Source organism: Lepisosteus oculatus, chromosome 23, assembly GCF_040954835.1.
Source record: "Lepisosteus oculatus isolate fLepOcu1 chromosome 23, fLepOcu1.hap2, whole genome shotgun sequence".
In the NCBI taxonomy this organism is placed as follows: Eukaryota; Metazoa; Chordata; class Actinopteri; order Semionotiformes; family Lepisosteidae; genus Lepisosteus; species Lepisosteus oculatus.
Genome location: NC_090718.1, coordinates 1,389,748 through 1,415,038, shown reverse-complemented (window position 1 = coordinate 1,415,038; position 25,291 = coordinate 1,389,748). Strand labels below are relative to the sequence as shown.

General features: G+C 56.8%; 2 protein-coding genes across 3 annotated transcripts; one reads left to right on the top strand and one right to left on the bottom strand.

Moving 5' to 3' along the window:
- Positions 1 to 3,540: 3,540 nt before the first annotated feature.
- Positions 3,541 to 16,409, bottom strand: epn1a (epsin 1a). 2 transcript variants are annotated; one of them, XM_069183017.1, is made up of 11 exons: positions 16,102 to 16,409; positions 13,837 to 13,978; positions 13,627 to 13,728; positions 13,215 to 13,373; positions 12,516 to 12,765; positions 11,938 to 12,107; positions 9,128 to 9,211; positions 8,772 to 9,045; positions 8,201 to 8,365; positions 7,630 to 7,851; positions 3,541 to 6,393 (listed from the first exon to the last, which is right to left on the bottom strand). In XM_069183017.1, exons 3-11 carry the CDS (start codon positions 13,693 to 13,695, stop codon positions 5,891 to 5,893), a joined length of 1,896 nt encoding a protein of 631 aa, XP_069039118.1. In that variant the 5' UTR covers positions 13,696 to 13,728; positions 13,837 to 13,978; positions 16,102 to 16,409; the 3' UTR covers positions 3,541 to 5,890. The 2 variants fall into 2 exon arrangements, with proteins under 2 accessions (XP_069039118.1, XP_069039119.1); XM_069183018.1 differs by lacking the exon at positions 9,128 to 9,211.
- A 3,596-nt stretch (positions 16,410 to 20,005) lies between these two features.
- Positions 20,006 to 23,585, top strand: sbk3 (SH3 domain binding kinase family, member 3). The gene is made up of 4 exons (XM_069182890.1): positions 20,006 to 21,413; positions 21,566 to 21,710; positions 21,977 to 22,179; positions 22,276 to 23,585. Exons 1-4 carry the CDS (start codon positions 21,408 to 21,410, stop codon positions 23,362 to 23,364), a joined length of 1,443 nt encoding a protein of 480 aa, XP_069038991.1. The 5' UTR covers positions 20,006 to 21,407; the 3' UTR covers positions 23,365 to 23,585.
- The last annotated feature ends 1,706 nt before the right edge of the window (positions 23,586 to 25,291 follow it).

The following is a 25,291-nucleotide window of genomic DNA, read 5'->3' as shown; positions in this document are numbered from 1 at the left end:
CCTGCCGCCCGCCAGCAACGCCGCTCCGGATTGGCCGCCCCGCCGCCCCTCGCCCGCCTCTCCCATTGGCCGCGGGGCGGAAGGTGCCCGCAGCTGCCGGGCCCCGGCACCCCGACATCGCCCCCCCCCCCCACACACACACACTGCCTGCCGGGGTCGCTGTCTTCGCCAGGCACGGCACCGGGCTTGAAAAAGCAGAGACCTCGGCTTCGGGGTTAGGGGGAGCAACCCAGAACCGGAAGACGGGCCCTAGCCTTCCGCACGGGGTTGTGGGAAATGTAGTTTTTATGTTAAATCGGTTGCTGCAGGAACCAAGCGCGCTTCCAAGAGCGGAACGTTTCAATTATTGTGCATGAGAAGGACCAATTAAGTCTCTAGGCGATAGCTGAGTCTTTAGGGGATCCAAAGATCCGATTGCATGAATGGACTCCACTCATTTGTTTACTCGGTAAAACAACCAGTAGGTACCAGTTCATTATGGCTTCATTTTAATGAGACACACTGCGTTCTACATCCTGACAGGCTGGAGGAACTGAGTCTGAGTTCAGTTCCGTGAAGTTCCCCCTACAGAGAGCACAAGCGACGAAACCCACCTTTTTCGTTAGTGCTGCGTTTGTGCCGGTTTCTGTCGTTGAAAGTCGCGTTTGTGCTGCTGTCATTGCCGAGATATAGCGCCTTGTTATTCGGGTGGTCACGTGACCATGCACGGTGACTTTGACCTCCAGTGACCCCGTCTGCCGGGTTCAAGCGCTCTGTTACAGTTTAGCTCGTACCCTTAACATTTTAAAGACAATCAATATCCATAAACATATGAGCCTCTGTAGATGTGAATAATACTAAGACATGACGCATGCCAACAAGTTAACCAGCTGTGACACAAACCTGTGGTTGTAATGTACGTAAAAGCACCGTGATTGTAAGATCTGTGGGTTTTATTTTCTAAGGCACGTTTTCCTTTTCTTTCCCTGCTGTGACAGCTGCTGCCAAACGCGTAACTGCGGGATACCATCGCGACAAGACCTCCGCAGCATGTCATGATAGGGACTCCATGCATATCGCATGTATATCACGGCAGCGTATATCACGACTGGCGCCTTGCTTCCATGCCACCCTGGCACGGTTCTCCCAACACAGGTCTCATATCAGGACATGAGATACCCAGATGGGACGATATATGGACTTTGTGTCGTGACATGGGGTCAGGGTATGTCCTATCGCGATATACGGGCTAAATGTCACGACGTGGGTGTGGCTGGTTTTGCCATATCGCGATATGGAGTTAAGGAGGAACGCGAGGAGGACGTTGTTGCAACAGTGAAGGGTGTTTGTAGAAGGACCCTGCCGGACCAGGGGGACGTGATATCGGCCATTGACTCCGTTCACGGGCTCGGGAGAGCGAACATGTCACAGGCTCGGGAGAGCGAACATGCCCCAGAATGATTATAATACAGTTCACCAGGAGGACGGCGAGGGACACGCTGTGGCGAGGGGCGAGAGGGAATGAGTATCTGAATGAGAACAAACTGAGGTTTGCAGAGGACCTGTCCGCCGCGGACAGGAGCACCAGGAGCCAGCTGTGGCCCCAGGCTGACGCTGGCAGAAGAGAGGGGAGAAGAGCCTGCTTTGTGGGAGCGAGGGCCTCTGTGGAGGGGAAGGAGACCCGCTCCCAGTGACTGCTCAGTTAATGATTATGTTTGGTTTTATTTGTTATAGCAGTATATACTCGTGTTTATTTAGTGTTAGTTTGGAATGGTGTAGTTAAGTATTAAGGACTGTTATAGTTCAGGTTCTTTGAAAAACTCAATAACTCCATAATAAACTCGATAAGCAATACATTTTCGAGAACATGATTAAAAATGAAAAGAAAACACGTCACCCAACGAACTAACATAGTAACTCCTCCCTAGATGTAAGACTGTTTATTCACGTAAAGGCTGCAAAGTCTGGGGTTAACTGATCAAAAGATCACAACTGAAAGATCTGGTGGTCGTGACTGTGCTGTTTTGTACGTCACAGAGTGACGTCACAGCCAGGAAAAGAAGGCGCTATATTGAAACATCCACCCCAACCGAGCAGACAGAGTCGGGAAACAAATCGCCCCCATTGTTTTCAACACAATCAGGAGTACCGAGTTTTTTGGTACCTGTAAACTTCCTTGTAGGTAGTCACGTGATTACCCGCAAAACCAAGGCGCTATATCTCGCAAATGAAAGCAGCACAAACGCTACCTACAGCGACACAAGCCGGCACAAACGCAGCACAAACGATTGCGGTGAGTTTCGTCGTTTGCGCTGTTCGACGGGCGGGTGGGCAACTTCATGGAGCAGGACAAGCAGCCGTATCCGGGTCAGTACATCGCAGACTGCAGAAGACTCGACTCCACCTGAGGATCTAACACAGGCGCCCACACCTGTGTCTCCAGCGGGCAGGTGGGCCCTCACGCTGTATTCCGCACCAAGACCGGCCGGAAACACGAAGAAACAAGGACCGTGAGCTCATCGCTTCGTGTTTGCGCGTAAGACCCCTGTAAATACAAACACAAGCACGTCTCGCCTGACGGGTCGAATCTACACGTCCCTCAGTGCGCGTGTTTATTGAAGGAGACGGTGAGAAACCGATCACTTCTTCAGATATTTTAAAAAGCACACCGCGACGAAGTATTAAGACGTGCTCGTTCAAGCCTCTTGGTAAGAACATGCAATTGTTCGCTTTTTGAGACGACACCCCCCACTCCTCTGATGAGGGTATGTGATATTGGTGACAAATCTAATTCTCCTGCTCACACAAACGCACAGAAGACACCGATATTAAATGCAAAATCCACCGCCGCCGCCCACCCGGGCAAACAGGATCACACCTGAAGAGCTGTTCCTCTCGCACCGGTAACAGACGCTTGAACTCGGCAGACGGGTCACTGGGGGTCAAAGTCACCGTGCACGGTGACGTCATCACCGGGAAAACAAGGCGCTATATCTCGGCAACAAAAGCAGCACAAACGCTTCTTTCAGCGGCACAAACGTAGGACTAACGAATGAGGGGGGTTTCAGTGTTTGTGCTGTCTGTAGGGGGGGGCAGCTTCACGGAGCTGAAAGAGCATTTACAACAGAACAATAAAATTAAAAGTCAGCTGACACCAGCAGGCACTTCTGTACACAAAGAGTGGTGGGAGGGGGGAACAGGCTGCCCAGGCCATGTTGCTGAAGCCCACACCCTGGCTTCTCTCCAGACACAGCTGGCTGAGCTCCTGGGGTCAGTGAACTCCAAAGGTGAGACGGACTGGACGGGCCGGACGGCCCCTCTCACTGGTCACTGTCCCCACAACGACACAGACCAGCATCAGACAGAGATCACTGCGCTTAGAAGTCGATCCCAGCTGATGCCGAAATTCACAGACCAATCAGAAAATCACTCGAACCGGCTGCCGAATCTCACGAGAGCTTCTGAGAGGACAAGAGGCTGTTCACCGATCGGACTGAGGCGCAAGAATCGGCACACTGACCTTTGTTCATTTTAGATGCAAAACGATATACATTCATCCACTTAACAGATTAATTTAATTTATTTTAAAATGTGCATGTTCACATTTACAACACAGAAATTGAGCATTTCCATAAAAGCAATATTTTAATAATACAAAAAAAATCAAAACAAATTAAAAATAAAAATCACAGATCGTTTTCTTCTCTTGCAGCCCACGAGTCATTCGGCTCCCGACAGATGAAGCACAAGTTACACATCTCTGCTCTGGGTATGTCTCACTGTGCCTCCTGTCCTCTCGTGCGAGAGAGAAAGCGCTCTCACGGAGGGGACAGGAGTAGTAATAATCACAAGACAGGAGACACAGTGAAAGAGAGGAGATCACGGAGGATCCCTCAGTAAGAAACGCACATATCAGGATAGGAGACACAGTGAAAGGAGATCAGAGAACCCCTCGGTAACAAACAGACAGCAGGACAGGAGACACAGAAAAGAGAGAGAGGACAGAACAGGACAGAGCAGAGAACTATAAACCAGCACTTGAGTTATAAAGCATTTCATTTCCCCCAGTTCATTTTTAACGTTTCTATAAGACTATATTTTCTTAAAAGGATCATCTGAAATGTATTTGGGTATATCTCGGCCACCCGGCGCCAGATCCCTCGGATTACACAAACGACCCACAATCCCTCCCGCCTCCGTCAGCCTGGGACCAGGACTGGGGGGGCACTGGTACCTCCGCACCCACCCGGGGCAGAGCAGAACAGGGGAGAACCCCCTCCCGAGATCACACCAGAAGCCCCGCCCAAGGACACGCCCCCCTTCGATCACAACAGAAGCCCCGCCCAAGGACACGCCCCCTGAGAGCACAACAGAAGCCCCGCCCAAGGACACGCCCCCCTTCGATCACAACAGAAGCCACAACCAAGGACACACCCCCTCCGATCACACCAGAAGCCCCGCCCACGGACACGCCCCACTTCTATCACAACAGAAGCCCCGCCCAAGGACACGCCCCCACTCAGAGCAGAACGGGAACCCCGCCCAAGGACTGCTGGGAGACGGGAGTCGGATGGGTGACCCCCCCTCGACACAGCGGTCCGTCACCCCGAGCTAGGGAATACTGAGGCCCTCCTGAACACCGGGGGAGGAATCATACCATCATCCCAGCACTGAGGAACCCAACAGAGCACAGAGGGACCACGACAAGGGTGCCTACTCGCAGCGACAGCATGCCGGCGAGGAAGAGCCCCCGCTGTCTGCTCGGGCCCGAAACGCACCAGGTTCTGAAAACGAAACGGACCCCCTCCCCCAGCCGGGACGCGCCCAGCTGTTGCTGCGTTATCGCCGAGAAGGAGGGCTCACACCGCCCCGCGCCCTGGCTGCCCTCTCGCCCAGCTGCACCCGAAACACGGGGGATACACCTCATCCCCCACAGCCACCCTTAGAACGGGAATCGGCGAATGAGCCAATGCACTACGGAAACTCCAAGGCCAGGAAACGAAACGCATCCCGCCACACGCAGAACACGCGACTGCGATTTCCAGACGCGCCCACGACCCCTGTCCGACCCCTGACCTCCGACCCCACCCCCCCATCCCTTACAGCTCGGCACGGGGCGAGACAAACACACGAAATTAAAAAAAAACACTTTGATTTTCACAATTAACAGATATATATTTTTTCTCTCTTTTCAAATCTCTGTTAAACAGATAATTCTGTAACTTAAATATTTAAATTTTGATCCCACGCCACAATAAAAAAAAAAAACAGGAAATCAGGCTGCAATTACACCTTTTGAACACCAGGCGTGAGTGTGTGTGTGTGTCTCGGTCTCTTTTTAGTCATCACTCGCTCAGACATTTTCCTTGAAAGTGCCAATTTCTACATCCCCAGAGTCCACTGGCTCTGCGCTCACTTGTTTACAACAGGCCGTTATTACTGTGTCCACTGTGCTACTGTCCATGAACTCGAGAGGAGATCACAGAGGATCACTCAGTGATACACACAACAGGACAGGAGACACAGTGAGAGAGAGGAGATCACAGAGAACAGAGACACAGTGACACAGGAGAGAACAGACAGTCCCTGTGTGATAGACCTGCTGCACTGAATAATTAGTGAGTTAGTGGTTCAGTACGGCGTCTCTCCCTCAGTGCAGTGTTAATGCTGGCAGTCAGTCCCTGTCTGCTACTGAAACACACACACACTTAAAAAAAAAAAAAAACAGTGAATAAATAACTGCTCACAAAATCCTCCTTTCCCTCCCTCCCAATTCTCCCAGAAACCCCCCAAAAAAAATGTTTCCTCTCTGGAAAACAAAACAAAGAGACAAATCCATTTTGCTCTGACTTTTTGAACACAGACGCGGACGTGTGGCCCTGGAGGCAGCTCCGATTGGCCAGGGGGAGCTTCAGAGAAGAAAGGGATTGGTGCTTCCTCCTGTGGTCCCGCCCCCTGTCCCGCCCACCCCTCCACCGACCCCCGACCCCAGACCCCCCCCTCCTCCCACGCCTCCGCCTCCCAAGATCAGCTGTGGCTGGGCAGCCACCCCTGCGCCCATCAATATGGTAGCTCCCGGAGGAGCCATGGGGGACACCCCGCCATAGGGCATCCCCATGGGACTGGACTGAACCATCCCTAATCCCATTTGCGGGGGGGGCAGCTGCACTGCCATCGCCGGTAACGGGGGCTGCACCATTCCCAATCCGGGGTGGCCAGGGGTCCCCAGGATCACGGCTCCGGGGGGAACAGGGCTGGTGCGCAGCTGACTCAGCCCCAGGCTGGAAGGCTGGGGGGAGACAGAGGCGAGCGGGGCTGAACCAAAGGGGTTGGAAGTCGGAGGGGGAGTGGGGGACACCCCTCGGCTGGGAATGGTACTGCCCGGGCCGGAGGTGGACCCTCCTGTAGCAGGGCCTGAGAGAGAAGACAGGGAGGAAAACAACAGAAGGGAGATGGAGAAGAAAGAGGAAGCAAAGTTTAATCATTTTACGTGAAAGCAAAAATCACATTTAAAATCTGTTAACAGTCTGGAACATAGACATATTAGGGTCTCCGGTAATCTCTGTGCACGAGGTATGTCTCTAGGGTCTATATTAATCTCTGTGTGTGAGGAGTGTCTCTGGGGTCTATATTAATCTCTGTGTGTGAGGTGTGTCTCTAGGATCTGTATTAGGGTCTGTATTAATCTCTGTGTGTGAGGAGTGTCTCTAGGATCTGTATTAGGGTCTGTATTAATCTCTGTGTGTGAGGAGTGTCTCTAGGGTCTGTATTAGGGTCTGTATTAATCTCAGTGTGTGAGGAGTGTCTCTAGGGTCTGTATTAATCTCTGTGTGTGAGGAGTGTCTCTAGGGTCTGTATTAATCTCTGTGTGTGAGGAGTGTCTCTGGGGTCTGTATTAATCTCTGTGTGTGAGGAGTGTCTCTGGGGTCTGTATTAATCTCTGTGTGTGAGGAGTGTCTCTGGGGTCTGTATTAATCTCTGTGTGTGAGGTGTGTCTCTAGGATCTGTATTAGGGTCTGTATTAATCTCTGTGTGTGAGGAGTGTCTCTAGGGTCTGTATTAATCTCTGTGTGTGAGGTGTGTCTCTAGGATCTGTATTAGGGTCTGTATTAATCTCTGTGTGTGAGGAGTGTCTCTAGGATCTGTATTAGGGTCTGTATTAATCTCTGTGTGTGAGGAGTGTCTCTAGGGTCTGTATTAGGGTCTGTATTAATCTGTGTGTGTGAGGAGTGTCTCTAGGGTCTGTATTAGGGTCTGTATTAATCTGTGTGTGTGAGGAGTGTCTCTGGGGTCTGTATTAGGGTCTGTATTAATCTCTGTGTGTGAGGAGTGTCTCTAGGATCTGTATTAGGGTCTGTATTAATCTCTGTGTGTGACGAGTGTCTCTAGGGTCTATATTAGGGTCTGTATTAATCTGTGTGTGTGAGGAGTGTCTCTGGGGTCTGTATTAATCTCGTTGTGTGAGGAGTGTCTCTAGGGTCTGTATTAACACCCCCTTTTACTCTGACCAAGGGTCCTTTTTCAGTTTGTTCTCCCATCCCCTCTCCCTAGAGATCAGCGAGTTGGCATTCTGAATACTCCCATGCAGGTCCCAGTGGGAGAACCAGCCCAGCAGGGTTCAGATGAACCGCGAGCTGACCAGCCCATTACCTTGTGTCTGGAGGAAGGGATTGTGGGTTCCAGCTGGTTTGGGTTTGGACGACACCAGCGAGTCCAGGTCCACCAGCGCGGCATTCGGTCCAAGAAAGGACTCCGGTGTCTTCCTGACAGGTAGTGATGATCCCAGAGACGAGAGGTCAAAGGGCACGGGGGACCCCGACTCTCCTGCACCGCCTCCTCTTTGCTCAGAGTTCTCGCTAAGCTCCAGCTCAGCTGGGAGAGAGAGGGAGGGAGGAGGGTTAACACTGACTGACTGGACACTACAGCACAGAGACCCTGACTGACTGACTGACTGGACACTACAGCACAGAGACCCTGACTGACTGACTGGACACTACAGCACAGAGACACTGACTGACTGACTGGACACTACAGCACAGAGACCCTGACCGACTGACTGACTGGACACTACAGCACAGAGACCCTGACCGACTGACTGACTGGACACTACAGCACAGAGACCCTGACCGACTGACTGACTGGACACTACAGCACAGAGACCCTGACCGACTGACTGACTGGACACTACAGCACAGGCACACACATTGCACACAGATCATACCAGTGCCGTTGGTCGTGAGTTTCTGAGCGCCCCACGGGTCGGTGGCTGTGATGTCAGAGGGCTGGGTGGAAGTGGTGACCCCATTCCCCCCCCAGGGGTCAGTTGACCCCGAGGCCGTTGTGGGGGCCACAGCAGCCCAGGGGTCACTGCTGGGAGGCGTCACAGCTGAGAGGGGGGGGAAGAGAGAGAAGAGGGTTAATACAGGTAAAACCAACATGTTTCAAGGCACTGTGGGTAATGTCCTTTAGGCAGAAACCTGCAGAAGACGACATTACCCACAACACCGAGCTAACTGCCACACCTCTACATCCTCCCATATAGAAGAGCCCAGCCTTTCCCTTCTCACTGTACCCCCTGCAGCAGAGCTCTGGAACTACATCTCCCAAGAAGCCAGCAAAGATGTGCACCATGGGAGATGTAGTTTTCAGAAACACCCCCCCCCACACACACACACTGGGGTCTCCCAGACAGCAAAAATCACAGCGAGAGATTCCGATTCCCTCCCATGACCCCCCCCTCGGAGGACAGGCAACCAAGAGGCACTATGGGTGCTGAACCCCGCCCGACTCACCGGCAGAGCCCCAGGGGTCAGTGCTGGCTCGCGTCGAGTCGCCCCAGGGGTCCGCGGGGGCCGGCAGAGGAGCAGCCGGAGCCCCCCAGGGGTCGGCGGCGGCAGGGGGCGCAGCAGTCGGGCCACCCCAGGGGTCGGAGGGGCCCCAGGGCCCCGGGGCGGAGGAGGAGGCGGTGGTGGTGGCGGCGGGGGCGGCCGCGGGCGGCGAGGGGCCGGACGTGGGGGCCGAGGGGGCGCCCCAGGGGTCCACGGCGGCCAGCTCCATCAGAGAGGCCTGGGAGAGAGCACGAGGAGAGAGTGAGCGCGGGGCACGGGCGTGGGGAGGCGGCGGCGGGCGGGACGGCAGCGCCGCTCACCTCCTCCTTCTTGGGGTTCTCCCTCTTGCTCTCCTCGATCGCCATCTGCAGCCGGAGGTCGTCACCCCTGCGCAGCCTCTCCTCCTGCCAAACACGAGGCAGCCGTGACATCATCACGCCGAGACCCGCCCCCCCCCGGCACAGCCCAGCCGTGACATCATCACGACAAGACCAGCCCCCCCCGGCAGAGCCAAGCCGTGACATCATCACGCCGAGACCCCCCCCACCGGCACAGCCGAGCCGTGACATCATCACGCCGAGACCCCCCCCCCCCCACCGGCACAGCCGAGCCGTGACATCATCACGCCAAGACCCCCCCCCCCCCCCACCGGCACAGCCGAGCCGTGACATCATCACGCCGAGACCCCCCCCCCCCACCGGCACAGCCGAGCCGTGACATCATCACCCCGAGACCCGCCCCCCACCGGCACAGCCGAGCCGTGACATCATCACCCCGAGACCCCCCCCCACCGGCACAGCCGAGCCGTGACATCATCACCCCGAGACCCCCCCCCACCGGCACAGCCGAGCCGTGACATCATCACCCCGAGACCCCCCCCCACCGGCACAGCCGAGCCGTGACATCATCACCCCGAGACCCCCCCCGGCACAGCCGAGCCGTGACATCATCACCCCGAGACCCCCCCCCCGGCACAGCCGAGCCGTGACATCATCACCCCGAGACCATCCCCACCGGCACAGCCGAGCCGTGACATCATCACCCCGAGACCATCCCCACCGGCACAGCCGAGCCGTGACATCATCACCCCGAGACCCCCCCCCACCGGCACAGCCGAGCCGTGACATCATCACCCCGAGACCCCCCCCGGCACAGCCGAGCCGTGACATCATCACCCCGAGACCCCCCCCCGGCACAGCCGAGCCGTGACATCATCACCCCGAGACCATCCCCACCGGCACAGCCGAGCCGTGACATCATCACCCCGAGACCATCCCCACCGGCACAGCCGAGCCGTGACATCATCACCCCGAGACCATCCCCACCGGCACAGCCGAGCTGTGACATCATCACCCCGAGACCATCCCCACCGGCACAGCCGAGCTGTGACATCATCATTCAGCGCCCAACCCCCTCCCTGACAGGCTCATTCTCTATACTAGAAGACGGGAGGCTCCTCTTTACACAGAGGCTGGCGGGAGAGGAGAACAAGCTGCCCAGCCACGACACAGCTGGATGAGACCCTGGGGTCAATCAACTACTAAAGACCAGGCGGGTCAGACGGCTCCTCTCTGGGACCTGCTTGGGTTCGAGACGCCACCAAGGCAGGCCTTCCACCCCCTGGGCATGATGGGAAGCCGGGGTACACCTGGAAACACTCGGGAGCAGGAACATCCCGGGATCGCAGGGGGCGGAGCGACTCCCAGCTGACCCACCACAAGCGGGATTTGAACCCGCAAAGACCCCGAGGCACGACGGCGCCGACGCGCGCGCTGGCGGGACGACAGAGACCCGGCTCGGGATTTCAGAAACCGGACTTGCAGGTGGAAACGGACCCGGAGGGAACGGAGAACTCAGTCAGGCCCATTAATGGCGGCAGGGGAAGAGCAGGTCCAGCGCCAGGCTCCTCCGGGCCGGGAGTCCACGAGCCGGACCCCGGCCCGACAGGAGACCGGCCCCGGAGAGATCGGACAGGAGGCTCAGTCAGAGGAGAGATTACAGGGCAGGAGATTAGCTCTGGAGCAGAACGTTGCGAATCCTCGGACTCCCGGTGCGCAGCAGACCGATCCGCTCCGGGATCCGCAGCCCGTCAGTCAGTCGGACTCCCGGTGCGCAGCAGACCGATCCGCTCCGGGATCCGCAGCCCGTCAGTCAGTCGGACTCCCGGTGCGCAGCAGACCGATCCGCTCCGGGATCCGCAGCCCGTCAGTCAGTCGGACTCCCGGTGCGCAGCAGACCGATCCGCTCCGGGATCCGCAGCCCGTCAGTCAGTCGGACTCCCGGTGCGCAGCAGACCGATCCGCTCCGGGATCCACAGCCGGTCCGGATAAGACCCCGGGGACAGACGGCTACTGGACAGTCCTGCTCGAGACCAGCGGGACAGCGCCGGCTTCACTGCACGGTCCTGACTGAGGATTCGCAAGACCCTGTCCAGGGCGACCCAGCGGAAGCGACTGCGTGTCATCAGGACTCTCTCCGCGACCCCTGACCTGACCCCTGACCTTCAGGTGCTCCTCCCTGCCGAGGGAGAGAGCCACCTCCAGCTGCGTGTCCTCGGGGCCACACGCGGGGCCCGACTGCACAGACAGAGGCCAGGGGGGGCATCTTCACTACAGCTCCCAGCACCCTTACCAACACCGCTGCTGCCCCACCCTTCCCAGGCCCCCCTGCCCAAGAAAGGCATCATGGGAAGGGCATTTCATTTGGATTGACCTGATCTGCAAGGAAAAAGCCTGTGCTGACAGGCAAAACCATGAAGCACGGGCGGCAGTGTGCCAACAGATCGGTGAAAACTGCCAACAATATAGTCCCCAACACATTCTGCTTGGTAGACCTCAGCTCTCACTGACGCCCCACAAACACCCTGTCTCAAATCTCACTACACCTCCTAGCTGTGCCCAGCAGGGACCCTTAGCCTGAAGTGGCACTTAGGCTCAGTGCATAATGGGATTTGTAGGCAACTCAGTCAACCATAGCCCTGCTTCTGCCGAACACGCCATCACGAAAACTACAGCTCCCAGCATGCTTTATTCAGCACTCCCTTGTTAGGTCTCGGTGTCCTGGAAGCCTGAAGACCCAAGGGACAGTGACCCCGCCGACACAGAAAAGCACCATGGGAAGTGTAGTCTACCTGCTCGGCCTCCTCCTTGCTCATGGCCAGGGCCAGCTGGAGCTGCAGATCCTCCTCCCCCGAGCTCTGAGGCCACGCCTGCTCGGGATCGGCCCCGCCTCCGGGGCCTGGGGGGGCGGGGCCCAGGGAGGGCCCGCCCCCAAGGCCTGGCGCAGAGGGAGCAGAGGACGCTGGGGGAGAAAAGGAGGCGTTAACATAGGCGCTGAGAGAGAGGGGAGAGGGAAATGGGGTTCACTCCCCAGTACAGTCCTTAAACCACACTCCCATTCGGTCTGTCGAACTACAGCTCCCAGCATGCCCCACAACAGACCCCCTAACTGCTCCCCAAGAAACTACTGCCACCACACTTTTTGCTTTGCGACATAGTTCGCCCAGCGAACTACTCCTCCCAGTATGCCTCCCGCAAAGAAAGAACCAGAACCCATCTGGGAGTTGCATCTCTCAACCCTCATGCGGAATATAGTTAAGTGAAAAAGAGTGCACAAAAACTACAGTTCCCAGCATGCCTCAGGCCAGATGCTGCAGGGCTCTGCCTGAGCCTGCTGCCGAGAGCATGCTGGGACGTGTAGTCCCCTCACCGCTGGAGGTCTGGGCCATCTTCTCCTTGGTCTTGAGGGCGTGGACCCGCTCCTCGCGCAGGCGCTCCTCGTCCTTGAGCAGCGCCACCAGCTGCTTGGCCTTCTCGCGCACGTTCACGCCCTGGTCCTTGCCGTCGCGGTCCACGTACTGGAAGTCCTTCAGCGTCTGCACGGCGTAGATGTTCTCCCGGCACTGCTGGGCCACGCGCTCCGAGCCCGTCTTGATCAGGTACTCCATCAGGGTCATGGCCTGGCGGAGGGAGAGCGCGGCCCGTCACTGACCCCGCCCCCGTGACCTCTGACCCTTCGCTCATGTCTACCCAGACCGCCCCCCCGGAGCCCAGCGGGGCGAGCCTGGCCAGGACCTGCAGGGAGACTCCTGGGACAGCTCAGCCTGCTGCAGGGAGAGGTGTCAGTGGGGCCAGCAGGGGGCGCTCACCCAGTACAGTGACGGGGACACTAGACTGGAAACAGGCGCCGTCCTTCGGATGAGACGTCAAACCGAGGTCCTGACTCTCTGTGGTCATGAACAATCCTGGGGCGTCTCTCGAGAGGAGTAGGGGTGTTACCCCAGTGTCCTGGTCAAATTTCCCCCTGGTCTTTACCCGTCACGGCCTCCTAATAACCCCCCTCTCTGAACTGGCCCCATCCCTCTGCGCGTGGCGGCCGTGCCGGTGGGGGGACCCCAACACTGCTCACCTTGTAGACGTGGCGCCAGTTCTTGCCGTGGTCGTTGAGCCTCTTCCAAACCATGCTCATGATCTCCGAGAAGGCCACCACGTTGTAGGTCAGGTCGGCGATCTCCGACATCAGGGAGCTGGAGGGGCCCCAGGGGTCGTTGGAGGTCGCCTCGCGCACCTGCGAGAGGAGGGGGGGCGGTGCCACGTCAGCTCCTGTCCGCTGCCCCCCTGACTGGCCCCCCTGCTGAGACCCCGACTGACCAACTGACCCCTGAACGATCCAACCACTGAGCCCTTGACTGACCCACCCGCTGACCCGAACCCCCGCTGAGACCCTGACCGCCAGGGCACACCACCGCCCAGCCACTGACTAACACACCCCTTTGCCCACCCCTGACCCACCCACACCGTCGCCACGGAGACAGACTCACCTTGATCTCGGCCTCAGAGTAGTTGTGCACAATGTTTTTCACTTGTCGCCGTAGCGATGAGGTCGACATGGCAACCACCTGTCCGTCTGTCCTTGCCTCTGTCTAAAGAGAGACGCAGGCTGAGACAGAGACCTGGACACACACACACACACAGGGACACGCAGGGGGTGAATTCCCTCTCTCCTCCGCTCCCGTCAGGGGGATCCTCACCTGTGAAAGTCGAAGCTCGCAGTCTGTCTCGCTCGCTCTCTCTCTCTCTCTCCACGCGTTTACGGATCGCTGTGTCCCTGTCTGCCGGCCTCTCGCCTCGACGACATTGGTCCCGGAACCAAGCAATTGAAGTCACCAAACCCTGCAGGGGAAGGGAACCGCATTCAGCGCCGCACCATCGTTTGGGACTACAAAATTCTGGGAAATGTAGTTCCCACCCCCCGGCACTGCCAGCCTAGGCCCCAGTGACAGTTAGAGCCCTGAGCCTCACACTGTGGGCAGAGCAGGTCAAGAGTGCGAGGTGCACAGCGTCCAGACCCACACCGACCCACCCACTGCACCGCAGTCTGATCCTCTCCAGCTTCACAGCCCTACAGTCCCAGTGGGCAGCAGTCTGATCCGCTCCAGGTGTTGCAGTGTTGTTCCAGTCCCAGTGCGCAGCAGTCTGATCCGCTCCAGGTGTGACGGTGTTGTTCCAATCCCAGTGCGCAGCAGTCTGATCCGCTCCAGGTGTGACGGTGTTGTTCCAGTCCCAGTGCGCAGCAGTCTGATCCGCTCCAGGTGTGACGGTGTTGTTCCAGTCCCAGTGCGCAGCAGTCTGATCCGCTCCAGGTGTGACGGTGTTGTTCCAGTCCCAGTGCGCAGCAGTCTGATCCGCTCCAAGTGTGACGGTGTTGTTACAGTCCCAGTGCGCAGCAGTCTGATCCGCTCCAGGTGTGACGGTGTTGTTACAGTCCCAGTGTGCACCAGTCTGATCCGCTCCAGGTGTGACGGTGTTGTTACAGTCCCAGTGGGCACCAGTCTGATCCGCTCCAGGTGTGACGGTGTTGTTACAGTCCCAGTGGGCAGCAGTCTGATCCGCTCCAGGTGTGACGGTGTTGTTACAGTCCCAGTGGGCAGCAGTCTGATCCGCTCCAAGTGTGACGGTGTTGTTACAGTCCCAGTGTGCACCAGTCTGATCCGCTCCAAGTGTGACGGTGTTGTTACAGTCCCAGTGGGCAGCAGTCTGATCCGCTCCAGGTGTGACGGTGTTGTTACAGTCCCAGTGGGCAGCAGTCTCATCCGCTCCAGGTGTGACGGTGTTGTTACAGTCCCAGTGGGCAGCAGTCTCATCCGCTCCAGGTGTGACGGTGTTGTTACAGTCCCAGTGCGCAGCAGTCTGATCCGCTCCAGGTGTGGCGGTGTTGTTACAGTCCCAGTGCGCAGCAGTCTGATCCGCTCCAGGTGTGGCGGTGTTGTTACAGTCCCAGTGCGCAGCAGTCTGATCCGCTCCAGGTGTGGCGGTGTTGTTTCAGTCCCAGTGCGCAGCAGTCTGATCCGCTCCAGGTGTTAGTGTTGTTTCAGTCCCAGTGCGCAGCAGTCTGATCCGCTCCAGGTGTGACGGTGTTGTTACAGTCCCAGTGTGCAGCAGTCTGATCCGCTCCAGGTGTGGCGGTGTTGTTACAGTCCCAGTGTGCAGCAGTCTGATCCGCTCCAGGTGTGACGGTGTTGTTACAGTCCCAGTGTGCAGCAGTCTGATCCGCTCCAGGTGTCCCGGTGTTGTTACAGTCCCAGTGCGCAGCAGTCTGATCCGCTCCAGGTGTCCCGGTGTTGTTTCAGTCCCAGTGTGTAGCAGTCTGATCCGCTCCAGGTGTGACGGTGTTGTTACAGTCCCAGTGTGTAGCAGTCTGATCCGCTCCAGGTGTGGCGGTGTTGTTTCAGTCCCAGTGCGCAGCAGTCTGATCCGCTCCAGGTGTTAGTGTTGTTACAGTCCCAGTGTGCAGCAGTCTGATCCGCTCCAGGTGTGACAGTGTTGTTACAGTCCCAGTGTGCAGCAGTCTGATCCGCTCCAGGTGTGACGGTGTTGTTACAGTCCCAGTGTGTAACAGTCTGATCCACTCCAGGTGTGACAGTGTTGTTACAGTCCCAGTGTGCAGCAGTCTGATCCGCTCCAGGTGTGACGGTGTTGTTACAATCCCGGATCTGTGTGCCGATCCTGCACGATCAGACAGGACGCCCCTGTGACCCTGCAGGCGTCTCTGCTGGGAAGCCCCGGCACCCCAAAACACTGCTTCCCGAATCGGGGCGGGGATGGACCGATTTCCCAAAAGCCCCATGACCGGAGAGTCTCTCGCCCTGACACGTGCACGCGCCCAGCGGCTCCCTCGCGCCGAGGCACGCACACGCACGCGCGCCCATTGCCGCCCCCACCTCCCCGAGTCTCTGCCCCCCTCTCCCGCACGGTGACGGAGCAGGGCGCCCCCCGACACCCCCGCGCCCGCTTACCTGTCCCCGCCGGGCGCCTCAGCCGCGCTGCGCCATGGAGCCGCGCGTCAGGAGCGAGAAGATCCACAGGGGGGCGGCGGGACGGGCGGGACGCGACATCCACTCCTCTCCCCTCGGGCGTGACGGAGCCCAGCGGTCCCCGCTGCCGTGCGGCCTGATCGCTGACACCCCGGGCAAGCGCCGCCGCTCTGCTTTTATCGCGGCTCGGATCGGAACTGACCCTTCCAAGCCCCACTTCGCTGGGAACGGCAAGATGGCGCCACTTCCGCTTCCGCTTCCGCCCCCTGCCTCACGTGCCCCCCGGGTGGGCGGGGCCGGCTGCCCAGGGAGGGGTGGACGCGTAGATCACCGTGTAGGGCAGACATGCTTCTGCCATCTAAGAGCTCCTCTGCTGTAGATCGTACACACCAGCTTGCTCTTAGACTGCACAGGACGCACATGAGCTAGCTCTTACATTGAATAATATAGACAACTTGTAGCTCTTGTGCTGTATAATGCAGAGATCCTGTAGCCCTTATACTGCATCATCCTGACATCGGCTGGCTCTAAAACTGAATCGTTAAGATATCAGGGATCTCGTATACTGTTTAGTATAAACATTAGCTGGCTCTTATACTGTAAGTTAGCTCTTATACTGTGTAGTGTAGAGATCAGTGAGCTCTTATACTGTAGTGTAGAGATCAGCTAGCTCTTATGCTGCATATTATTGACATTGCACTCGTGTGCTGTAAACTGAAGTATGCTGAAGTATTTAACTGATAACGAGAGGGTCGATGTACAGCAGGCTACACCCTGCACTTATTGGACACACTGTATACACCCTGCCTGATACAGGTGGAGCATAAACTGGGTAGTGTTTATAATAATGCAATGTTTATCAGGTACAATTCAAGGATGTTCAAGTAACATACAACCATATACTTCCAATTCCTATCTATGGAACAGTCTGCAGGGCTCATGTATTACTTACAATACACTACTAGATTATACTATTAGATTATAGACTGTTGCCATACCGAACACAACCATGAATCAGAAAACATTGACATGGAGAGAGTTTACTTGTTTTAAAACAGCTAACTGTTTGAGGGAAACCATGAGTTTAACAATAAAGACAATATGCCTTCTTATGGAGAATTTTTCATTTACAAAACTGATACACAGAAGAGTTACAAAGTAAAAGATGGTCTGTTTTAAGTGCAACTGTTATTCACAAAAGCCACCACTAGAGGCACTGTATAAACACACCTGGAGCCCAGAGTCTTACTGAACACACTGTATACACACACACACACCTGGAGTCCAGACTCTTACTGGACACACTGTATAAACACACACCTGGAGTCCAGACTCTTACTGGACACACTGTATACACACACACACACCTGGAGTCCAGACTCTAACTGGACACACTGTATAAACACACACCTGGAGTCCAGACTCTTACTGGACACACTGTATACACACACACACACACCTGGAGTCCAGACTCTTACTGGACACACTGTATACACACACACACGCCTGGAGTCCAGACTCTTACTGGACACACTGTATACACACACACACACACCTGGAGTCCAGACTCTTACTGGACACACTGTATATATACACACACACACACCTGGAGTCCAGACTCTTACTGGACACACTGTATACACACACACACCTGGAGTCCAGACTCTTACTGGACACACTGTATACACACACACACCTGGAGTCCAGACTCTTACTGGACACACTGTATACACACACACACACCAGGAGTCCAGACTCTTACTGGACACACTGTATACACACACACACACCTGGAATCCAGACTCTTACTGGACACACTGTATACACACACACACACCTGGAGTCCAGACTCTCACTGAACACACTGTATACACACACACCTGGAGTCCAGTCTCTTACTGGACACACTGTATACACACACACCAGGAGTCCAGACTCTTACTGGACACACTGTATACACACACACACCTGGAGTCCAGACTCTTACTGGACACACTGTATATACACACACACACCTGGAGTCCAGACTCTTACTGGACACACTGTATACACACACACCTGGAGTCCAGACTCTTACTGGACACACTGTATACACACACACACCTGGAGTCCAGACTCTTATTGGACACACTGTATACACACACACACCTGTAGTCCAGACTCTTACTGGACACACTGTATACACACACACACCTGGAGTCCAGACTCTTATTGGACACACTGTATACACACACACACCTGGAGTCCAGACTCTTACTGGACACACTGTATATACACACACACCTGGAGTCCAGACTCTTACTGGACACACTGTATACACACACACACCTGGAGTCCAGACTCTTACTGGACACACTGTATACACACAAACACACCTGGAGTCCAGACTCTTACTGGACACACTGTATACACACCCACACACACCTGGAGTCCAGACTCTTACTGGACACACTGTATACACACACACACACCTGGAGTCCGGACTCTTACTGGACACACTGTATACTCACACACACACACCTGGAGTCCAGACTCTTACTGGACACACTGTATACACACACACACACCTGGAGTCCGGACTCTTACTGGACACACTGTATACACACACACACACCTGGAGTCCAGACTCTTACTGGACACACTGTATATACACACACACACACCTGGAGTCCAGACTCTTACTGGACACACTGTATACACACACACACACACCTGGAGTCCAGACTCTTACTGGACACACTGTATACACACACACACCTGGAGTCCAGACTCTTACTGGACACACTGTATATACACACACACACACCTGGAGTCCAGACTCTTACTGGACACACTGTATACACACACACACACACCTGGAGTCCAGACTCTTACTGGACACACTGTATACACACACACACACCTGGAGTCCGGACTCTTACTGGACACACTGTATACTCACACACACACACCTGGAGTCCAGACTCTTACTGGACACACTGTATACACACACACACACCTGGAGTCCGGACTCTTACTGGACACACTGTATACACACACACACACCTGGAGTCCAGACTCTTACTGGACACACTGTATACACACACACACACACCTGGAGTCCAGACTCTTACTGGACACACTGTACACACACACACACCTGGAGTCCAGACTCTTACTGGACACACTGTATACACACACACACCTGGAGTCCAGACTCTTACTGGACACACTGTATACACACACACACACCTGGAGTCCAGACTCTTACTGGACACACTGTATACACACACACACCTGGAGTCTGAAACCTTCTCATCACTGCGGCGATCCTGCTGACTGATGGGATGTGTCTCCAGGCTGCAGGCTGGCTGCCGAGAGCGAGAAGCAGAGCGTCCAGCTGGAGCCTTTCTGTCCATGAAGAGGTTCCCGGTCCCAGCCGGAGCCTCGCTGTGCAAGCGGAGCGTCTGTCCCAGCAGTCATTCCCGCCAAGCGCCTGCTGCCTCGCCTGCTCCTCCGGGGAGCGCTAGCGGGGCCGCGGAGGCGCTGAGAGGACCTCGTGTGTTGTGTTGGCATGGCGATGTCGGGGGCAGATGACCTCATGTGTTGTGTTGGCATGGCGATGTCGGAGAGAGATGACCTCATGTGTTGTGTTGGCATGGCGATGGCTGGCAGAGGCCCCCAGCTGTTACGGCTGTCAACGAGTAACGCTGTGCTGAAAGATCGGGGGGGCGAGGGGGGCAGGGAGAGAGATCGGGGGGCCAGGGAGAGAGATCGGGGGGCCAGGGAGAGAGATCGGGGGGACAGGGAGAGAGATCGGGGGGCTGAGAGATCAGGGGGGCAGGGAGAGATTGGGGGGGCAGAGAGAGAAGGATCAGGGGGCAGGGATAGAGATCGGGGGGCAGAGAGAGAGAGATCAGGGGGGCAGGGAGAAAGATTAGGGGGGGCAGAGAGAGAGAGATCGGGGGCCAGGGTCTGAGGGATCGGGGGGACAGGGAGAGAGATCAGGGGGACAGGGAGAGAGATCAGGGGGCAGAGAGAGAAGGATCAGGGGGACAGGGAGAAAGATTAGGGGGGGCGGAGAGAGAGAGATCAGGGGGCAGGGAGAGATCGGGGGTGCAGAGAGCGAGAGATCGGGGGGGCAGAGAGAGAGAGATCGGGGGGGCAGGGAGAGATCGGGGGGGCAGGGAGAGAGAGGCACTTTGAGTCAGAGTGGGCATTATCACACACAAACAGCACTCCGAGAGCCAGCGGAGAGAGAGGGGGGCGTGTGGTGGAGAGGGTGAAATATGACACACACTCGTGTCACCCAAGCATGTTAATTAGCACATGTTGTTATCTAATTAAGATTCCCTGCTCCTGCTGATTGAAACACAGCTCAATCCCTCAGGCTGGCTGACAGGGGCTCCGGCAGGAGGGACAGAGCCGGACAATATCTCCGGCGAGCCGAGGAGAGAGAGGCTGGGGCACGCGACAGCTCACAGCCAGCGGCTGCTGACAGAGAGACTGCAGAGCCAGAGGGAGAGAGCACAGCCTCACAGCTGCAGAGAGAGAGAGACAGAGTCCAGGAGACAGGGCAGGGACAGAGAGTCTCAGACAGAGCAGGGACAGAGAGTCTCAGACTGAGCAGGGACAGAGAGTCTCAGAGACAGAGCAGGGATAGAGAGTCTCAGACTGAGCAGGGACAGAGAGTCTCAGAGACAGAGCAGGGACAGAGAGTCTCAGACTGAGCAGGGACAGAGAGTCTCAGAGACAGAGCAGGGACAGAGAGTCTCAGAGACAGAGCAGGGACAGAGAGTCTCAGACTGAGCAGGGACAGAGAGTCTCAGACTGAGCAGGGACAGAGAGTCTCAGACAGAGCAGGGACAGAGAGTCTCAGACAGAGCAGGGACAGAGAGTCTCAGACTGAGCAGGGACAGAGAGTCTCAGACAGAGCAGGGACAGAGAGTCTCAGAGACAGAGCAGGGACAGAGAGTCTCAGACTGAGCAGGGACAGTGAGTCTCAGAGAAAGAAGAGGGACATAGATTCTCAGAGAAAGGACAGGGACAGACAGTCTCAGACAGAGCAGGGACAGAGAGAGGGACAGTCTGATCGGGGAGAGAGTTAGGCGTGTAGACGGGGGAATTGGGAAAAAACAGAAATAAATACAGACACAGATCTGTGTCTTCAAATTCAGTAAACAACTAGTTTCATAGAGACAAGAGAAACAGACAGGCAGACACAGAGAGAGTCAGGCACATACACAGACAGGAGAGAGAGACAGACAGGCTCTGATCCGGTGCCCATGGTTGTCTGAAGACTCTTCACAATGTCAGTAAGTCTTTTTCCTTTCGTTCATTTTCAGTACATTTTTGCGGGTTCCAGTAACTATTGGCTGAGCTGCAATTCCCCCGCTAAGCCTTCAGAAAACGAGGGGGCGCTCTTTCTCACCGGCCTCTCGCTCTTCGTCCTCCTCCTCTTCCTCAGTCAGCTGCAGACAAACTGGAGGAGCTGTGCCAGCTCACTGCCCAGTCCATGGCATCGCTGGAGATAGCGGATCACTTCCGGGTCGTGAAGCAGCTGGGTCAGGGGTCATACGGGAAGGTCATGCTGGCCATTCACAGGCAGAGAGGTGAGCTGTGTCCAGTCAGGGTCACTGTGCTGTAGTGTCCAGTCAGTCAGTGTCTCTGTGCTGTAGTGTCCAGTCAGTCAGTCAGGGTCACTGTGCTGTAGTGTCCAGTCAGTCAGTGTCTCTGTGCTGTAGTGTCCAGTCAGTCAGTCAGGGTCTCTGTGCTGTAGTGTCCAGTCAGTCAGGGTCACTGTGCTGTAGTGTCCAGTTGGTCAGTCAGTGTCCAGCTGGTCAGCTTGTTGCTGTATTGACCCTGTGTGGTGTCTCAGGGACCCCCATGGCTCTGAAGCTGTTCCCGCGGAGCTCCACGCCCCTGCCGGTGTTCCTGCGGGAGTACTGCCTGTCCCTGCGGCTCTGCTCCCACCCCTGCCTGGCGGGCGCGCTGGGCATCGTGTTCACCACGCCGCGCCTCTACGTCTTCGCCCAGCAGGCAGCGCTGTTCGGGGACCTGTACGACATCATCGTCCCCGAGGTGCGTCCCCCGCGCTCGCCTCCCCGCGGCCCCGCGGCGAGCCGTCCCCGGGGCGCCCCCCTTCACTGAACCCCCCATCTCCCGTCCCTCCCGCAGGTCGGGGTGCAGGAGGAGTGCGCCCAGCGCGTCCTGTCCCAGCTGGCCCAGGCCCTGGCCTACCTCCACGCCCTGGGCTTCGTCCACCGGGACGTCAAGCCCGAGAACGTCTTCCTGTGCGACGGGCCCGAGTGCCGCCTGGTCAAGCTCGGCGACTTTGGCCTGGCCCGCCCCCGGGGGTCGAAGTTCATGAGGACGGCCCACCCTTCCCCTTACTGTGCCCCCGAACTGAGCGGCGAGGCCGGGCCAGAGGAGGGGGCAGCGGGCGGGAGGGGGCGTGGCCGCCCAATGAGATGCAGGAGGAGAGGGGAGGGGGCGGAGCCGGAGGAGGGGCGGGGCGGAGACCGGCCAATGGCGAGAGGGAGAGGCGGGGACAGGGGCAGAGGGGGCGCGAGAGGGAACGAGGATCCCAGATCCTCCCTGCCGGAAAAGGACACGGAAGAGGCTGAGGCCGAGACGGGGCCGGGCGCCGCGCCGCCGGCAGAGGGCGCGAGAGAGGAAGAGGAAGGGAGGAGGAAGACGAGGGCGAAGAAGGAGTGGGCGACGGCGGAGCCCACCGTCGACAGCTGGGCTCTGGGGGTGCTGGTGTACTGTCTGCTGACTGGCTGCTTTCCCTGGGAGCAGACCTGCGCCTCGGACCCCCTGTACCGGCGCTACCGCCGCTGGTTCGAGGCCGAGGAGGGGGGGGGCAGGGAGAGGGCGTCCCCGGGGGGCCGATTTTACAACCCGTCAGCGGCGGAGAAACGGGCCGACAGCTCCACCCCAGTCGGGGGCCTCCCTGCGACGGAGGTGGGGGGGGAGCGGGGCCGGCGGCGGGGGGACCCCGAAATCGAAATCGTCCCCCCGCAGTTCGTCGGCTTCACGCCTCTGGCTCTGGCCCTCTTCCGCGAGCTGCTGAACCCCGACCCCAGACGCAGGGGGCTGCCCGGCGAGGCCGAGAGGTTTCTGGGGGAGCCCTGGCTGAGAGGCAGGGGTGCGCCGGAGCAGGGGACCAGGGAGGGCGGGGAGAAGGAAGCTGGGGGGCAGGAGGGAGAGGTAATGGGGTTCAGCACAGGGCTCCGGACTGGGAGCAAGTGGAGCCAGCAGTGAGGGTGGAGGGGGAGGGGCGTCACTCTCGTTGTTTCAGTGCCGGAGCACAGAGATGCAGTTCCCCCGCCGAGCCTGTGGAGACGGTGGGGGCGCTGTTTCAAATGGGAGTCTGCTGTGGGGCTATCCGTGGGGTGTGGGTGTGTGCCGTGGGCTTGTGTCCATGTAGCTGGTCCCGTGTGAATAAATCCCGCCTGCAACAAAGACCAGTGTTCTCCAGTTTTTCATTTCAATCTGAGCGAGCTCCTGAACTGGCTAACAGCCCATGACTCTCCTGTTGTCCAGTCAGTCAGTCAGGGTCACTGTGCTGTAGTGTCCAGTCAGTCAGTGTCTCTGTGCTGTAGTGTCCAGTCAGTCAGTCAGTGTCTCTGTGCTGTAGTGTCCAGTCAGTCAGTCAGGGTCACTGTGCTGTAGTGTCCAGTCAGTCAGGGTCTCTGTGCTGTAGTGTCCAGTCAGTCAGTGTCTCTGTGCTGTAGTGTCCAGTCAGTCAGTCAGTGTCTCTGTGCTGTAGTGTCCAGTCAGTCAGTTAGTGTCTCTGTGCTGTAGTGTCCAGTCACTCAGTCAGTGTCACTGTGCTGTAGTGTCCAGTCAGTCAGGGTCTCTGTGCTGTAGTGTCCAGTCAGTCAGGGTATCTGTGCTGTAGTGTCCAGTCAGTCAGTCAGGGTCACTGTGCTGTAGTGTCCAGTCAGTCAGTGTCTCTGTACTAGAGTGTTAGTACCTCCCTCTCTGTGTGTTGTCCTCTGTTGTGTTATGTTTTTGTAACACACATTAATCTCTGGGCTTTAGAGAGCCGCTGTCGAGAGACTAAATATAGAGGCTTCTATTTAAAACACTGTCCCAATCAACACTCCAGGTCCGTCTGTCAGAGCTCAGCCAGCGCCTGCACAGGGCTGGGGGGAGAGGGGTTCGAGCCAGGGACCGCTGGGAAAGAGCAGTTTTCCATCAGCTCACAGTCAGTCTGTCAGGGCAGCTTTATCAGCATCTTCCCACAACATCCTGACAGTGCGCAGAGAGTCTGGAGTCTACACACAGAGACACACACTGACACTGACACACACTGACACACAGAGACACTGACACACACTGACACACTGAGACACTGAGACACAGAGACACTGACACACACTGACACTGACACACACTGACACACAGAGACACTGACACTGACACACACTGACACACAGAGACACTGACACACTGACACACAGAGACACTGACACACACTGACACACAGAGACACTGACACACACTGACACACAGAGACACTGACACACACAGACACACTGACAGAATGACACACACTGACACTCACACACTGACACACACTGACAGTCACACACTGACACAGTGACACACTGACAAACATGAACCGAATGACACAGATGGTCAGGCGGACGAGATGTGTCTGTGTTGAAACTCTGGGGTTCAGGACAGGATGTCAATGCGTTAATTGAGAAATGTCACGACCCCACTACGAGGTAATGAATCTGTCTTCTCTTAACGACGGCGGTAATGGATGATTGAGCCAGGTTGCTGCTAGCTGGCCACAGCGCTGGGAAGACGTTTTTTGGGGGGGTCTTTCACACGTTAGGGGTGCCCTGTCTGCCTGCCCGTGTGTCAGGGACCGAGAGGGCTTGAAGTGGTGGCACTGGGCGGAGTGGTGGCTCTGTGGCTCAGGACCTGCGCCTGTGGCTGGAAGGTTGCCGGTTCAAATCCTGCAGCCGGCAGAAGAATCCTACTCCGTTTGGCTCCTGAGTGAGGCCCTTCACCCCAACTGCTCCAGGGGTGCTGTACAATGGCAGACCCTGCGCTCTGACCCCCAGCTTCTCTCCCTGTCTGTGTGTCTCATGGAGAGCAAGCTGGGGTGTGCGAAAAGACAAATTCCTCATACAATAAATTGTATAGGGCCAATAAAGTGATCTGATCTTAT

What these genes read in the sequence shown, in the direction of transcription:
- epn1a (XM_069183017.1), bottom strand. Translation starts at nt 13,695, where the DNA reads ATGTCGACCTCATCGCTACGGCGACAAGTGAAAAACATTGTGCACAAC. An exon ending in AGAACCCCAAGAAGGAGGAG is followed by an intron (nt 9,046 to 9,127) that starts GTGAGCGGCGCT and finishes GCTCTCTCCCAG; the next exon opens with GCCTCTCTGATGGAGCTGGC. An exon ending in TGACCCCTGGGGCTCTGCCG is followed by an intron (nt 8,366 to 8,771) that starts GTGAGTCGGGCG and finishes CCCCCCTCTCAG; the next exon opens with CTGTGACGCCTCCCAGCAGT.
- sbk3 (XM_069182890.1), top strand. An exon ending in GGCCATTCACAGGCAGAGAG is followed by an intron (nt 21,711 to 21,976) that starts GTGAGCTGTGTC and finishes GTGGTGTCTCAG; the next exon opens with GGACCCCCATGGCTCTGAAG. An exon ending in ACGACATCATCGTCCCCGAG is followed by an intron (nt 22,180 to 22,275) that starts GTGCGTCCCCCG and finishes TCCCTCCCGCAG; the next exon opens with GTCGGGGTGCAGGAGGAGTG.